We start from the raw sequence: 16,549 nt of genomic DNA on the forward strand, positions 1-16,549 counted from the left end.
CATTTAAAAAGGCTGTTGGAAGTACATTTTTGAAGTACACTCAGTAAAAACACAGCAAACTCAAAGTTACCAAGAGCATGCATCCAGTCCATCAGTTTTACAGAGTAGCAAAGATGCTCAGGCCTTCATCTAGCTCCTCCCTTAGCTCAGAGGCTCAGAGGCCAACATGCCATTGCGTAGAATTTTGTGTGTTTATTTACATGCATGTGAAGTAATATGTACTCATTTGTGGTTTGCAGCTCCCCCAAGACCCCCTGTGGGGTTTGTACATGAACTTTAAGTACAAGTATCTGGCACCATGGGCAAATTTAATCCCTTCCTTTCAATACGACAAGGAGCAACCCTTCTTTGAGATGCTGGTCCCCACCACAGATACTGTCCGCTATGGCTACCTAATGGAGAGTCTTCTGTCTGTGCACCGTTCTGTGCTCTTCACTGGTGACACTGGAGTGGGGAAGGTAAAGCTGCATACTACATTAGATCTTCATTTCAGATGGATGTAGTAGAGTAGTAGAGGTCATTTAGGAAAGAAAAATATATTCTAACATTTTTTTTAACTTATTAATCATTAGACCTGTGTCTTTTACACAGTCTGTGGTGGCACGGGGCCTTCTTAACAGTATCCAGGAAAATGCCGGATACCTTCCAGTCTATATCAACTTCTCTGCTCAGACCTCCTCTGCGCGGACACAGGAGATTATTGAATCCAAGCTGGAGAAAAAGAGAAAGAACATTATAGGTAAGAGGACAAGTTAGGCATGAACAATATCGATGGAAATCCTTTATATACCATACTGGGTGATGTTTATGTTTTAAGATACTGCTGATTATTTGCCACATACACTACCATTCAAAAGTTTGGGGTCACTTGGAAATATTATTTTTTTTTATTTTTTTTTAAATGTTTTTTTCTCAATGAAGATAAAATTAAAGTAATCAGACATACAGTCTAGACATTGTTAATGTGGTAAATAACTATTCTAGTTAGAAAAGGCTGATTTTTAATGGAATGTATAAAAGGTATACAGAGGAACTTTTCCAGCAACCATCATTTCTGTGTTCTAATGATACATTGTGTGAGCTAATTGTGTTAAAAAGGCTAATTGATGATTAGAAAACTCCTGTGACATGATGTTGGCACAACTGAACTGTTATGCTGATCAGAAAAGATATAGAACTGGCCTGGTGACCCCAAACGTTTGAACGGCAGTGTATGTACAACAATGTAGAGATGAGGCTCTTTTCAAAATCATCATTTGAAGAAGACAAAACCATTTTTTTTCATTCACTTTGGTTCCTGCCTCTCACTCTGCAGGTGCTCCTGGTAACAAGAAGGTAGTGGTCTTTGTGGATGACCTGAACATGCCTAAGCTGGACAGTTATGGTTCTCAGCCCCCTATTGAACTCTTGCGTCAGTTTCAGGACTTTTCTGGCTTCTATGACAGAAACAAGTTCTTCTGGAAGGAGATCCAGGTATGCAGATAAAATGAGCTACAGTCTGGTAATAATGATGGGCATATGTCTAATTTTGTGCTTCAATGTAATGTGTAATGTGTTCTAATGTACTTTTTTCTATTATGTTGTTGTCCCTTTTAGACACGCTGTCTTGTCAGTGCACACAGATTGTTCATATAAAAAAAACATTAATTTTGGGAAATAGACTTGTTTACTGTCTTATAGAGAGCTAGCTGTCAACGGTAACAGGACTTTGGACATGCTACATGTCATAAATGTGCACAGCGGGGCACAACAGGCCTGCAAATAGGACTGTTTGCAAAGCTAGGAAACAGCACAAACAAATCTAGTCTGAGTGTTTCATCCAGTTTCTTTGTGCAAAGTTAGGTTTAAATGCTTGACACACAGAGATGAAATTGATATCAATGTTCTCATCTAACTTTGTGGAAGACTGCAAACATCCGTAGTGCCTTTTAATGTTTTAGAATTGTTCAATTGTTTTTTTTTAAGTGAAAAAGTTTAGATATAGCTCTTTAGTTTTTGTTTTTCCTCAGTCAGCATGAACTTAATTTGTCCTAGTTGGTGTTGTAATGAAGTCTGTCCATTCATGTAGGAGACCCATTCATCTTGTGTGCTGCGTGTTAACATTGTTTGCCAGTATTTGTGTTAGCATTTCTAAAAAGTTGGCTGTATTAACCTGTGCTATGCAACTATGCACACACACACACACACACACACACAATTTTCTGACTTTATAATTCAACAATCTCTCCCCCATTTATGTTCCTCTTTCTGTGCTTCAGGGAATGACCATTGCAGCAGCATGTGCTCCTCCGGGAGGGGGACGCAACCCTGTGACCCCCAGATTCATTCGCCACTTCAGCATGCTGTGTCTGCCAACACCCTCGGAACACAGCCTCAAGCAGATCTTCAAAGTAAGGAGCCACACTCTGACACACATACACACAGATTTACAGACACATACTGTATACAATGAATTGTCACATGTGCTGTTTTCAGAGTGTTGAACATATATACAGAATACAGAATCTTACATTTATTGTTTCTCAGATCTCATGTTTATTGTTAAATGACTGCTTTAAACTCAGTGCTTAAAGCTATAAGTTAAATTTAATGTTAAAAAAGGTTATTCATTTTAAAACTTCTAGGCTGATGCATTTCTTTTGATAATTTCACTTTTGCTCTTGTCTGTTGTACCTTACCAAACGTCCTCCAGGCCATCATTTGCGGTTTCCTGAGTGAGTTTTCCCAGGCAGTGAGGGACTGTGCTGAACATATTGTGAATGCAGCTGTGGAGATTTACAACCGTTTGAGTGTGGATCTGCTGCCCACACCAGCTAAGTCCCACTATGTCTTCAATCTCCGGGACCTATCCAAATGTGTCCAAGGTGAGATATGAGCATGCATAGTGTACACACACATACACACATATAGGGTACATTTCTTTCCTAGGATTACCCATTAACTGTTCTCCTTCAATAAAAATGTAATATATGTAATAATATTAACAGAAATAGATAACATCATTGGACACCCAGGGCAGTAAGTTGCAGTTGTCACAGTTGCAGCACAGGAGACAATAATGGTGATTTGTATTTCATTGTGTAAGTTTGAAGAGATACTTTAAAAAGCAATGCTGACAGTTGAAAACAATAGAACACATGTGATACTCACAGTCTATTAGCTGTACTGCTGAAGATACCTTTTATTGCAAAAGATACAGATACATGCACACGAACAAGCACTCAGGCTGCTCACACATCCTTTCCCAGTACGAATTTAATGTCAGCGTCTGAACCTTTTTCACTTCCACAGCATGTGGCAAAGCCATAATTTATCTTTTCATGCAACATTACCAACATTTATCAGCTCTGTCGCTGCTCCCAGATCGTCTCCACCACCATTCCTCTGCCTCCTCTTCCTCTCTTTCTTTCTATCTTTACCCAGCAGGCATCATCACCACATCTAAGTACACTGAAGCCACACCAGTGTTTTTCTACATGCCTCTTGCTCAACATTACTTGAATTCATTACTCAAACACACAGTGCCCTGTAGCAATACATTCGATATGTTTGTTGGAGAGTAATATCCGAAAGCAGCATTTCATGTTATTTTGAGGCTTTACAGTGTTTTCTGTTGCATTGAGAGGTTTTCTTTTGTCAAGCTGTGTCTCAGCTTGCTGTGCTTTTCTGTTGTGTTCCTGTTGTTCATTGTCCCACAGTGCATTTCGAATTCTGTCATCATTTCCATACATTTTCCCTCTCTTTATGTCCAGGTATACTACAGTGTGAGCCCGGTCAGGTGAGAGACAAGACCCAGGTTTTCCGTCTCTTCTGCCATGAATGTCAGCGAGTATTCCATGACCGACTCATCAACAGCGAAGACAAGACATATTTCAACACCCTCATCTGCGAAATGGCCAGTAAGAGCAAAACGAATTTCTTTGTTAAATGCAGAGTTGTGAATTACATCTGCTTTTCTAGGTGTCTATATTTTGAATTTTACTTTTTTAATTTTTGCCACTTTTTTCTGCCAGGCAGATATTTTAACATTAACTTGGAACCTTCGTACTTTGTGACTCAGCCCATTATATTTGGAGACTTCATCAAGGTCAGGTTCTATTTTAGAGAACATCTTATTTATATGTTTACCCAGATATTTACCGGTATTCTCACAATCCTTGTAGGTGGGCGCAGAGAAAGAAGATCGAGTTTATGAGGATCTGACAGATATGAATAAGATCCAGGCTGTCCTTCAGGACTATCTTGATGATTACAACATGACCTTCTCCAAGGACACCAAGCTGGTTTTCTTCCAGGATGCCATTGAGCATGTCTCCAGGTGAGCACATGCTAACATGTATCTATTGAATTTCTACATTTTTTATGAGATGACTTGGTAGTTGATGGAATTAACTGTAGGTGGTAAAAACTGTGAGGGGCTTACACAAGGATGAAAAAGTAATTTTAATTTAATTTTAACTTTTTGATACATTAAGTAGAATAGTAAGTCATCTACATCTGACAGAACCTTTTTTTTATGTGTTTAGTAGTATTTTATTAAAGATGTTATCCACTGTCCCTGCTGGTAAATGTGGTTTACTTAAAGAACGACAATGAAAAGTTTGTGTTGTCAATCATTCATTTATAACATTTATAATTTATAACATATTAATTTTCTTGCATCTGTTTTACTACCAATTACAAATATGATTTCTTCTATATTTTAGAATTGCTCGTGTGATTCGCCAGGAGAAAGGCAATGCCCTGCTAGTGGGTGTTGGTGGCACAGGCAAGCAGTCACTCACTCGGTTGGCAGCCCACATGTGTGGGTACCGCTGCTTTGAGATTGAGCTGAGCCGAGGGTACAACTATGACAGCTTCCATGAAGACCTGAGGAGGCTCTACAAGATGGCTGGTGTTGAGGGAAAAGATATGGTGTTTCTCTTTACGGATACTCAGGTAAAAAAAATAAGGTATTAGGTTGCTGTAGGGAAAGAGCATGTTTTTATCTTCATTGTGTCTAACTGTTTCCCATTCTCTCATGCCTGTTAAAGATTGTAGTAGAGGAGTTTTTGGAGGATATCAACAACATGCTAAACTCTGGCGAAGTGCCCAACCTTTTTGAGAAAGATGAGCTGGAACAAGTTCTAGCTGCCACCCGCCCTAAGGCCAAAGAGGCCGGAATTAGTGAGGAGAACAGAGATGAGGTATGCTAAGAATATGTAGCGTTGTAAAACACATCTGATGCAAGCAGAAAAAATTGTCTCTAAATGATATCTACACTACGTAAAAAAGATTTCACAATACCAAACGTCTTGTAACAATAGAGTCTCTAATCTAATAGCTTTTACAATAGGTTCAATAACGACAACAAACACTATTTGCAGTATAAAACACTTATACTTATACTTATAACACTTATAAAATCACTTTTTTTGATATCCTATACTTAAAAAGATAATGTATAACAACAGCAGTCTTAACCTAAATTATGCAGGCACCTGAAGTCTTTTTCTAAGAGTTTGTTCAAGGGACAGTTTTAGGATGCATTTGAAGGGACTGTCATCATTTTGGAAAATAAATGTAGCCAATTTCTTTTTTGAGAAAGAAGCAGAATAATAATATTACTTCTACTTGCATCTCAGAAAAATTACAACTTTAATAAAAATGCAGGTATGGCACAGTCAGTTAGAGTCAGTGCCATTAAGCACAGACTCTAACTGACACAAAAACCTTTATGTTAACCCCTGCAGAGACCAAAGCTGCTTTCTGTGTGTTATGTGAGATTTTCTGCGTGTGGTCAATCCCTCAGGTGTTCCAGTATTTCATCTCACGTGTACGAGAGAAACTGCACACTGTGCTATGTATGAGCCCTGTGGGTGATGCCTTCAGGTCCCGCTGTCGCATGTTTCCTTCACTGGTTAACTGCTGTACCATTGACTGGGTCGTGCAGGTATGCAGGTTTATTCTTTGATCACTTCTCTTTGCTTGAATTTCTTATTACTGTATTTTGTAAATGTTTATACATTTCCATCACTGGCTGCTTTGCTAAATCACTGCTCTAATAAACAAGATCTCTAATTCAAACTTGTTTTCCTTTCTCCTTTCCTCTCTACCGCCTGCTGCTCAGTGGCCTCGGGAGGCACTGCTCTCTGTCTCTCAGGCCTTTTTCCAGAATGTGGACTTTGGGAATGAAGACCTAAAGCAGAACTTGTATGCTTTGTGTGTGGAGATACATGTCAGTGTCACTGACATGGCTGAGCGCTACTATTTAGAGCTGAGACGGCGGTATTACACCACACCTACCTCCTATTTGGAGCTTATCAACCTCTATCTGAGCATGCTTGACAACAAGAGACAGCAGTTGATTCTGGTATGTCCACCCAATCATTGTGATTAGTTGATTAGTTACATTGTTACCAAAGAAATAGAAGCTGGTTTTGTGTATGTAGTTATGCATGGAGTCTTATTTGTAGAATTTGGATAATATAGATTGTAAGCACATGCATGTATGTTGTGGTGTTTGTGTACAGGCCAGGGACCGTGTGAAAAATGGTCTGACAAAGCTGCTGGAGACCAACAAGCTTGTGGACAAAATGAAAGTGGACCTGTCTGCTCTGGAGCCAATCCTGAAACAAAAGTCACATGATGTCGATGCCCTCATGGAGAAACTTACTGTAGATCAGGAGAAAGCAGATGAGGTTTGTGTGCACTTATATTTTTACACATTCTCATAATGTGTAGAATGGTACAATGATATAATGTCATCACAGGTGCGCAAAGTAGTAAAGGAAGATGAAGCGTTGGCTAAGGTCAAGGCTGAAGAAACTCAGGCCATAGCAGATGATGCCCAGAGGGACTTGAATGAGGCATTGGTGGCTCTGGAGGGTTCCAATCAGGCCCTTAATTCTCTCAGCAAGGCCGACATCTCTGAGCTCAAGGTGTTTACCAAACCACCTGACTTAGTGATGACCGTCATGGAGGCTGTTTGTATCCTGCTCGGCTGCAAGTCAGTATACTTTTTTTTGTATTTTGTATTTTCTTTTTTAAAACACAGAAACATTTGTCACATGAAATTTGACTCTTGATCCAGCTAATCTTTATATATTTCATACAGATTATGCCACATCCATGTTTTTTGAACATTTGTCAAAATATTGTCTGTCAGATGCAATTTTATTAAGGCACAGTATGAAGGGCAAAGCAGACATCAAGGGACTACCGGTAGTTAAATGCAAACACTGTGCATTAAATTTGTTCAATACCACTGATTTCATTCGACACCAATAGTTTCTGTTTTCATGTCCAAACAAGGTAAAGTAAAACAGTGGGAAAGCATTTGCTGTTTCTGTGCAAAAAAATATCTCTGACACCCTGATTTCACTCTAGTTATTGTGAAGACTACCATTGTAATCCTAGTCATCAGCATTTTTATCAGAGGCAGTCAATACTTACTATGCTATCATTATTGTAGTATCTTTTTTTGTTGTTTCACACTCACTTTACTATTTTCCATGATGCTTTTTTTTTAATCCCACTTATTTTGTAGTCAGCATTTCATGACTTGGCAGTCATCCCTCTGTAAACCCCCTAAATTTAATCAGTTATTAATCTACTGGATTGCTGCTCCAAATCCAATGCTGCCCAATATCCTGTCAACTTCTTCCACCCACTCTTCTGTATACTGGCACTAGAATTTTCACTAACTGCAACTACTAAGAAAAGTTAAATAAGCGTGAACCGATGAGCCAAAACACAAAGCAAATAACAAAGGCAGATTTTACACTCTGTGATGTATCAGACAATGGGTGAGCAGTTGATTATTGTGCTGTTGTCGGTATGTTGAAAGTGGGAGTGGTGCACAGGTGACAGTGGCAACAATGTCTTTGGTAAACAGAACAGAACTGGATGAAGGCTGCTTTATTAGATGAGTCCTGTGTTCTTTTGCATTATATGGATGACTTGAGTGCACATAGCCTCAGGGGGAACGGATAAGACATGTGAGAAAATGAGTCCATTGCACATTACATGCAACCTCTGTAATTAGGATAATGCACATTTGAAGGCTGCAATATTCATTTCAGAAATGTAACAAAGACTAAAAAGTTTTTTTTTGTTTGTTGTTTTCCAGATTTCCAGATTTTGATCAGATAAACTATTTTTGGGATGTACTAGAACAAGAAAGTGATTTTTAGCTGCTAGTTTCTAAATCTTCCAACTTACAGTGTTGTTTTGGAGGTATAAAAAGAGGTGGTCATGGCAGCAGGACATAATAATGTTTGGCTTTGATAGATTCTACTGAATGCTATATAGCATATATCAACACAAGCTTTGGTTGTTTGTAAGTGTATTTTTCTTACATGACAGCTCATAGCTGAGTTTGCCAAATTATGCAACATGTAATAAAAATGTATAGCAATCTGCCAGAGTCAAATAAAATCATAATGTTTTTAACAGATTTATTTTGTAGCAAAAAATGCATCTTTTATTATTAGACGTTTTAGACCTCCCCATTTTTTTCTAGAGTTTCTCACTAATATTGCTTTATTTTTTACAGACCAGACTGGTCCTCTGCCAAGCAATTACTGGGAGATTCCAATTTCCTTAGGCGTCTGACAGACTATGACAAGGATAACATCAAACCTCAGATCCTGCTGAAGCTGCAGAAATACATCAACAACCCTGATTTCATACCTGAGAAGGTCTGTTTCATGTCAAACATTCAGATATCTATCAGCAGAACTTCTCTTATCTTTTCTTTTACTTAAAGTAAAAAAAGATTAGAGTTCAGACACTTTGGTAGTTTTGTAGATGTCAGTATTGGAATGGCAATGTAATTTATATCCTTTATCCACTGTATTGTATGTACACTATGCCGATTTAATGATATATTTTCTGAAAAAAATGGATGGAATTTGACACAGTATGTTTCAGTGTGCTGGGTGTAATACTTTATCATGTGTTGCTTTTAGGTGGAGAAGGTGTCCAAAGCTTGCACATCGATGTGCATGTGGGTCAGAGCTATGGATCTTTACTCCACAGTGCTCAAAGACGTTTTGCCTAAAAGAGAAAAAATGGTTAAAGCACAGGTCAGTCATAAAGAGTGCAGTTTAAATAAACTTATTATTATTACTGATATAATGAACATCCCTTTTTGTGACTGGTCTGCATACTTTTCTCCCACTAACCTTACCTATGCAGGCGGAGCTGGATATAACCATGAAAACACTAAGGAAAAAGCAAGATCAACTTAAGGAGGTGGAGGATCAGATCAAGGACCTACAGGACCTGTTTCACAACAGCATAAATGAGAAGGAAGATTTGGGTGAGGGCTGTGTTTTAATGCTGTTATGTTGATATGATAAACCATACCTGGATGCATTTCTAAAATCAGTTTATGCTTTAAAATTTTCTTGAACTTGTCTAAATTCTGTTCACTGAAAGTGTTCACTAAAATGTCTTTTTCCTTCCTCATAGTTAGCACAATGGCTCTGACACAGGCTCGACTGGACAGAGCAGGGAAACTGACTTCTGCTCTGGGTGATGAGCAGATACGCTGGGAAGAAAGTGTTACCTTGTTTGAGCAGGAAATCATCAGTGTTGTGGGAAATGTATTCATTGCAGCTGCCTGCATTGCCTACTATGGAGCCTTCACTTCCCAATATAGACAGCTGGTAGGTACAGTGTGATGGGATGGTTTAAAACCTTTAGGGCCTCTGTGATAAAGTGTATAGCTGGTATGTCCAATGTGAGCCTGGTCTAGAGTTTTGCACCTCACTGCACTGCCTTTGGCTGGGTATAGGATTTTTTTATATATATGTAAATTCTAGTGCAGTAGTGATTCTGAATAAAAAGTGTCTGTGCATTATCAAAATACAGAAGCTACATGATAAAAGCAAAAGAGAGAGAGAGAGAAAGAAAGAAAGAAAAAATTAAACATATTGTGAAGAAAGCATTAACAGCTAATACCATATACCCTGTTGTTGTCACTCTTGTTCCTCAGCTAATTGATCAGTGGATTATTCAGTGTCAGAAGCTAAACATACCCATCAGTTCCACCTTCAGCCTGATCAACATTCTGGGTGATCAATATGTCATCCGCCAGTGGAACACTGAAGGGTTGCCCCGTGACACTGTATCTACAGAGAATGGAATCCTGGTAACCAAAGGCCGTCGCTGGCCTCTTATGATTGACCCACAGGATCAGGTGACGTAAATTAATTCAGAGGACATAAGTATAAGTCATTTGTTACTATTAGAGTTTCACACATGATGTCATACTGAGATGCGCTAACTAAATGGCTGCAGTGCTAGCGTAAAGAACAATAAAAAACTGAAAATAGAACCTCCTTTCAGACACGGTCAGAGACAAAGTCACAGACTGGCCCCTGCCCCAGGATACCAAACGCACAATACCAAGCTTCCCTTCATACAGTAGAAAGGACACCAACCAGCTCATTTAGCATTGCAAATTTGCACTAAATTAAGATATTTTCACTGCTATTTTATTGTGTTTCCATGTCTGATCATGTTTCATTGAATGCTATAAGTAATACACTGTGTGAATTGTACACAGCTATTTTGTTTTACTTCCATTCAGGTACAAAGTCTTTTGTCACATTAGGTCAAAGTTATTTCTTTCACCCTCAGGCCAATCAGTGGATCCGCAACAAGGAGACGAAGCATGGCCTAAAAGTGATAAAGCTCACAGACCCCAGTTTCCTTCGTACCCTAGAAAATGCCATACGCATGGGCATGCCAGTACTGCTAGAGGAGGTAGGAACACACTGCCCACAATATGTTTAAATAAGTACTGTACTGTACTGTAAGGGCTACTTTCATAAGACATTATAATTGTACAATGAGACCGTTATTGAACAATGTTTCCAATAATCTGTGTGTGTGTGCGGTATATGTGTACATTCTTGTACTGTGTGTATATAGTTAAAGGAAACCTTAGATCCAGCTCTTGAGCCAGTCCTCCTGAAGCAGACATTTGTGTCTGGTGGACGAACGTTGATCAGGCTTGGAGACTCAGATATCGACTATGACAAAAACTTCAGGTTCTACATGACTACAAAGATGGCCAACCCACACTACCTGCCAGAGGTAAAAACAGAACATTGTCTGCATTTTGTCATCAACTGTGGAAAGTGTTTTTGTGCTTTAGCATAATAACACCTGCTGTTATGGTGTCCAAATGGCATCAGCAAGTCTGCACCAAAGACAGTTAGGTCACTATTTAGTTTTGGAATTCACTAACATCAACAAACCTTTGCTCACAAAATCCCCAAAAAACTATAATAGATATTTATGGGATTTCCAAGAAGTACATGTTTGGAATAAAAACAGTAGCACACACAAGAACGTTTGTGAGTCCTTCTGCCATTGAAGCTACATATTGGGCAGTATAATGAACGCCTGGCATTAAACCATGTTTCTGCAGACATTAAATCACCTGCCAGCTACTCCTGTGTGCCCTTTTGTTCAATGCCAGCCAGGAGAGCAGGATGACCCTGTGAATGCAAGGGTGTACAAGGGTGTTTGTTCAAACCAGGGGTGCATAGTGGCAGTAACAGCCGATGTTTTTGTTAGACACAAAAAACAAAGGCTCTGATGATGCAGAGTGATGTGACAGATAAATCTTTATAAATTAATTAGTGTTTCCTTAGAATTTTAGTTGTGTATGTGATCCTGGCCTCGATTAATGTAAAATGTGTCTTTTGGCATGCACGTTTTTTTTCTGTTTTCCAGATATGTATCAAAGTTACAATCATCAATTTCACTGTGACTAAGTCTGGCTTAGAGGACCAACTGCTCAGGTAGACACACATAAGAGACCAAACTTTAGGACTCACATTCACAACTTTACCTTTTTCCTTCTCTTTTTTCCCCTTTCTCCTTTCTACCTCCAAAACCCTTGAAAATTACAATTACCCTGCAACTCGTTTCTCTCTTTAAAGTGATGTGGTGCGTCTTGAGCGTCCAGAACTTGAGGAACAGAGGAATGAGCTGATTGTTTGCATCAACGCTGACCGCAATCAGCTAAAAGATATCGAGGACCGCATTCTTAAGCTTCTCTTTAGCTCTAAGGGGAATATACTTGACAATGAGGAGCTCGTCCAGACTCTACAGGAATCAAAGGTGGGGCTCCGGCAGAGGTCATACGGATGATCTTGATGAATTTTGCATTACCTGTCATAATTTTCAACTCTCAATCAACTGGTTGTTCTTTCTTATTGTTTTCCTAATTGAAATTGAAACTTTTTGTTGTTCTTGTTCTAGTTGTTGTGCTCCTCATTCACATTTTTTGTCTTTTTTCTCCACTATCTCCAGGTGACATCAGCGGCCATAAAGCAACGCCTGGAGGACGCAGAATCTACTGAGCTGATGATCAACTCTACAAGAGAGCTCTATCGACCTGTAGCCACCCGAGGCTCTGTCTTGTATTTTGTCATCGCCAGTCTTTCTGAGATCGATCCCATGTATCAGTTCTCCCTGAAGTACTTCAAACAGGTAGAAGAGATGAATCAGGCTTTATTTTTCTGTCTACAAAGCACACAAAATTTGTGTACACATCATAAAAAAAGCTTCAACACATCACGTAATTGGGTTATTGTCTCTCTCTTTTTTATTTCATTCTTCTCTCACAGCTCTTTAATTCCACTATTGAGACATCAGAACAGAACAGCGTGCTAGAGAAGCGTCTCCAGATCCTGCTGGACCAGATCTCACTCAACTCCTACATCAATGTATCTCGTGGCCTCTTTGAGCAGCACAAGCTCATCTACAGCTTTATGTTGTGTGTAGAGATCATGAGGCAGCGTGAAGAAATTTCTGATGGAGAGTGGCAGTACTTCCTGAGGGGCGCTTCCTCTTTTAAAACGGTAAGGTGGCAAATCAGGTCAAAAAAAGGTTGCTGAAATACTGATGCTGGATGAAAAGCTGTCTAAGGGTCTCAGTAGTGTGTTGCTGAGTTATATAATGTATAATGTATACTATAATGTATAGTATAATGTAACTGCATCTTTACACACTAAAGTATTATTTACATTCAGTCAATGGATTTTATCTGTATATTGTAGCTATAGTACCTTTTAAACTAAGCTATTTCTGAACCTACTAATAGTCAATACAACAGGCAGCAGAGCTATTGTATACAAAGCGACTAAAAAAACTATATTGGTACAACTATCCCAGTTTTAGTATAGCCACGCTTTTAACTGTCAGAATGTAGTAACAGTAAGAATGTCTGACTACTGAAGTCAGAATAAATTGTAAAGCATGGTGTTTTTGCCTACAGGAATATAGAGATAACAAAAACTTTTTGGCTCCTAGGTATTCTTGTAATTAGAAGAAATTTGATACAGTTTCTTGGCTGGATCCTCCTAAATGCAGATGCACAAGGTGCTGTTTCCTCCCCCATTTAAAACCCCTGACAAGTTGGCCTTCAGGCAATATTTTCATTCTGTCCCCTCTCATGTCAGGATTGAGTTAAGTTGAGTGAGTGAACTGATGGAAACACAGACAATATGAGACAGACAAAAGAACACAGAGTATGAGAAATTCTTTCCTGAGAAAGGTTGACAAAATAAATATTTCCATGAAAGCGAGATAAGAAATATCTCTGTTTTTCAGCTGTCCATGCACCCCACATGCTGCATGCTGATGGACCTTAAGCAATTAATGAAAAAAAACACTCAAGTCAAACATAAGGTCATTCTAGACACCATGAGGAGGGCTATATCATGTTTAGTTGAACCCCAACCTGCTTACATTTCAATGATTCCTGGGAATAATTGCCCTTCTTCTATCTTGTTTCCCTCATTCATAATATGTATTTTTCTATCATCTCTGACTCTGGGGGACCAGAGGAGTGTGAATTGAGACACCATTAGTTTGGATAATGAATATAGGAGCACGGAGAAATGAATAAAAGAACCTTTGAGATTTAGGTCTGGTAATATTGACAAGTTCAGGTGGCTTTAAGACCACAATACCGATCAGTCAGTGCCACCCATGGGTATATTTCCTCTGTTCACCCATCATTTGATATTCATTTATATGGCATTATTTAGTCTGGGGGTGCTGTCTGTTATCTGCCGTGATCCTCATGCTGATTGTGCCCTTCCTTTCTGTTCCTTCACATTTGTGTTTCCATGTATTCTGCCTTTTGTCTTCCAGCTTCTATACGTTCATCATGTACTCTCCTCTCAGTAACTTTGTATGATTTTCATACTTGCCATGACGTTTCTTATAACTACCAGACTTAGTCGTTTTGGATTATCCTTCCATCACACTGTTGACATGCTTAATTGTTCCATACAGCCTTTATACTTGAGTATAAGTTCCCTTGTTTATCCATCTCCTCTTTTATTTTGTTATCACAGGACCATGCAGAACGGCCAGATGTGACATGGCTAAGTGATTTTGACTGGCAGACATGTTGTGAGCTTGAGAACGCACTTCCCTGCTTCAAGGACATCTCCAAGGAAATCACCAGAAACCACTTACATATCAAGCTAGGTAACCAACCCCCATTCTTATTCTTGTTTGTTCAAAAAGCTTCTGCATATTTCTTGCATTATAGTATTTCCTCTAAATATGGAAATGAAAACATTTGACATTTGATGCAATCTCTCCTGTATCATCATTTACCACAAAGTATACAAATCCCATGCTTCCTACCAGGCAAAGGTCTTTTATGTCAGATTTGTGTAGTATTAAACAAGTCACTTCTCCTTTAGGACGTTTTCAAGCATCCATTAATCCAGAGACCTGGGAAGGCTACGTGTCAGAGTTGCCTCCTCTGGGGGAGTCCAAAGAGGAGGAGCAAGAGATAAAAGGCTACTGGAGTGAGAGGCTGGGAGCCTTCCAGAAGCTAGTTCTTATTAAGAGCTTTATGGAAGAGAAGGTGAGCATGGAGGAAGTCTGTGGATATTGCCTTTCTGGGTGTCAATATTCTGGATTCCTTTATCACACTCTCACACACAGCTACTGTTAGACCCCGTTCACACTGAGGAAATCAATCTGGTTAGAGCAGGATTCGGGCCGTATCTAGATATATCCGGATAGATCTCAATCCACCTGTAACCGGAGGTGGCTCTAGCCGGATTGGCTCAAATGTGGCTCAGGTCTAAACGCAAATCAGCTAGAGACGTGATACTTCCGGGTTCACGGGGACAGTGTCCGGGTTATGTACAAAAGCCGTATGTAAACAACCGTCGAGCCTTGTCCCAAGTTTATTTTTCACAGGGCTACAAAGGAATAAACTGTTTTTTGAACCGAAAAAAACGAAAGAACGAGCGACACAGGACAAAAAAAAAAGACGCATGCACACACGCGGTCCTATCGCAGCCTGAACGGACTCTGTATATTACGAGGCGCCACCAAGGGGTTTGGAGTACAACAAACAAGCCGGGTTAGGCCGGATTGAGCGCGGACACACGTGTGATAGCCAGATTTGAAAATAGCTCTGAACGCATCCAGCTTAAAGGCTAACCGGATACAATCCTACTCCAGCTGGACTGACTTTCTCCAGTGTGAACAGGTCCTTAGTCCGGTTTACCCTGTGACTGTCTGACTGACTCCATCCCTTTTCTTTTCCAGGTGGTCTTTGCAGCAACTGAGTTTGTGATTGTCTCACTGGGGAAGCAGTTTGTGGAAAACCCTCCTATAGACCTGGCTAATCTCTACAATGACATGTCCCCCTCCACCCCATTGGTCTTCATCCTCAGCACAGGATCTGACCCAATGGGTGCCTTTCAGCGCTTTGCAAATGAGAGAGAATATCTTAACAGGTAAATTAAGTAATGGTGGGGAGAAATGGTTGCAAAGAGTGTGTTGCCTTGGTCTCTGGAGCCAAAACGACGCTCCCTGACAGAGATATTGTTTGAGAACTGTAATGCAAACTGTAATGATTTATACACATAATATCTGACAGATGTGTAGAATTATCACATTTATTTCTCCTTTTTTCTCAGGGTTGACTCGATCTCACTGGGGCAAGGCCAGGGACCTATAGCAGAGAAGCTGATCCATGCAGCATTAAAAAGTGGCAACTGGGTTTTCCTGCAGAACTGCCATCTGGCTGTCTCCTGGATGTTAGCCATGGAGGAGCTCATTAAGACCTTTACAGAACCTGGTACACCTACTGACATGAACATTTTGCTGCATGTATACACAGGAAGTGTCTGTCTTTTGCACTTTCTACAGAAAGTATATTTAGTCAGTCTGGCTGTCTACACATTCACTTCACTTTCACTTTTCACTGACACTAAATGCAAGCCAAAGGAGTTATTGTGTAAAACAATGTCAGGGCCTACACTAAATGCATCATGCACAGGCACTGGAGCTGCTGCTCATTGGTGTTTTAAAGTTTTTAAATGGCATGATGTGGAGGGCAACATCACCCAGGAGTGTCCAAATGGAAGGTAGATAGAGGTAAGGTAGATAATGATGCCACCAAAATATAACCACACTAGTGGTAAAAGTGGCTTAAATAACAGGATATTTACCTTTTATTACCTTTAAATGTCAATATTGGGGGTCCTATCTCTCATGTAGGGAT

General features: G+C 39.7%; 1 protein-coding gene across 1 annotated transcript in view; it reads left to right on the forward strand.

The window, feature by feature from the left end:
• dnah6 (dynein, axonemal, heavy chain 6) overlaps positions 1–16,549 on the forward strand; it is a 37,072-nt gene that overhangs the window by 14,868 nt on the left and 5,655 nt on the right. Inside the window, exons 41-69 of the mRNA XM_028428854.1 lie at positions 240–458; positions 592–739; positions 1,316–1,473; positions 2,259–2,390; positions 2,693–2,864; positions 3,753–3,899; positions 4,014–4,087; positions 4,164–4,318; positions 4,707–4,938; positions 5,034–5,186; positions 5,792–5,932; positions 6,110–6,352; positions 6,513–6,680; positions 6,753–6,988; positions 8,537–8,681; positions 8,952–9,068; positions 9,181–9,304; positions 9,457–9,653; positions 9,983–10,186; positions 10,630–10,755; positions 10,924–11,088; positions 11,734–11,801; positions 11,943–12,123; positions 12,316–12,495; positions 12,633–12,866; positions 14,370–14,505; positions 14,727–14,893; positions 15,589–15,779; positions 15,963–16,123. Coding sequence (XP_028284655.1) covers positions 240–458; positions 592–739; positions 1,316–1,473; positions 2,259–2,390; positions 2,693–2,864; positions 3,753–3,899; positions 4,014–4,087; positions 4,164–4,318; positions 4,707–4,938; positions 5,034–5,186; positions 5,792–5,932; positions 6,110–6,352; positions 6,513–6,680; positions 6,753–6,988; positions 8,537–8,681; positions 8,952–9,068; positions 9,181–9,304; positions 9,457–9,653; positions 9,983–10,186; positions 10,630–10,755; positions 10,924–11,088; positions 11,734–11,801; positions 11,943–12,123; positions 12,316–12,495; positions 12,633–12,866; positions 14,370–14,505; positions 14,727–14,893; positions 15,589–15,779; positions 15,963–16,123 — 4,774 coding nt within the window. The remainder of the gene's footprint in view (positions 1–239; positions 459–591; positions 740–1,315; positions 1,474–2,258; positions 2,391–2,692; positions 2,865–3,752; positions 3,900–4,013; positions 4,088–4,163; positions 4,319–4,706; positions 4,939–5,033; positions 5,187–5,791; positions 5,933–6,109; positions 6,353–6,512; positions 6,681–6,752; positions 6,989–8,536; positions 8,682–8,951; positions 9,069–9,180; positions 9,305–9,456; positions 9,654–9,982; positions 10,187–10,629; positions 10,756–10,923; positions 11,089–11,733; positions 11,802–11,942; positions 12,124–12,315; positions 12,496–12,632; positions 12,867–14,369; positions 14,506–14,726; positions 14,894–15,588; positions 15,780–15,962; positions 16,124–16,549) is intronic.

Source organism: Parambassis ranga, chromosome 1 (genome assembly GCF_900634625.1).
Source record: "Parambassis ranga chromosome 1, fParRan2.1, whole genome shotgun sequence".
NCBI classification, from domain to species: domain Eukaryota; kingdom Metazoa; phylum Chordata; class Actinopteri; family Ambassidae; genus Parambassis; species Parambassis ranga.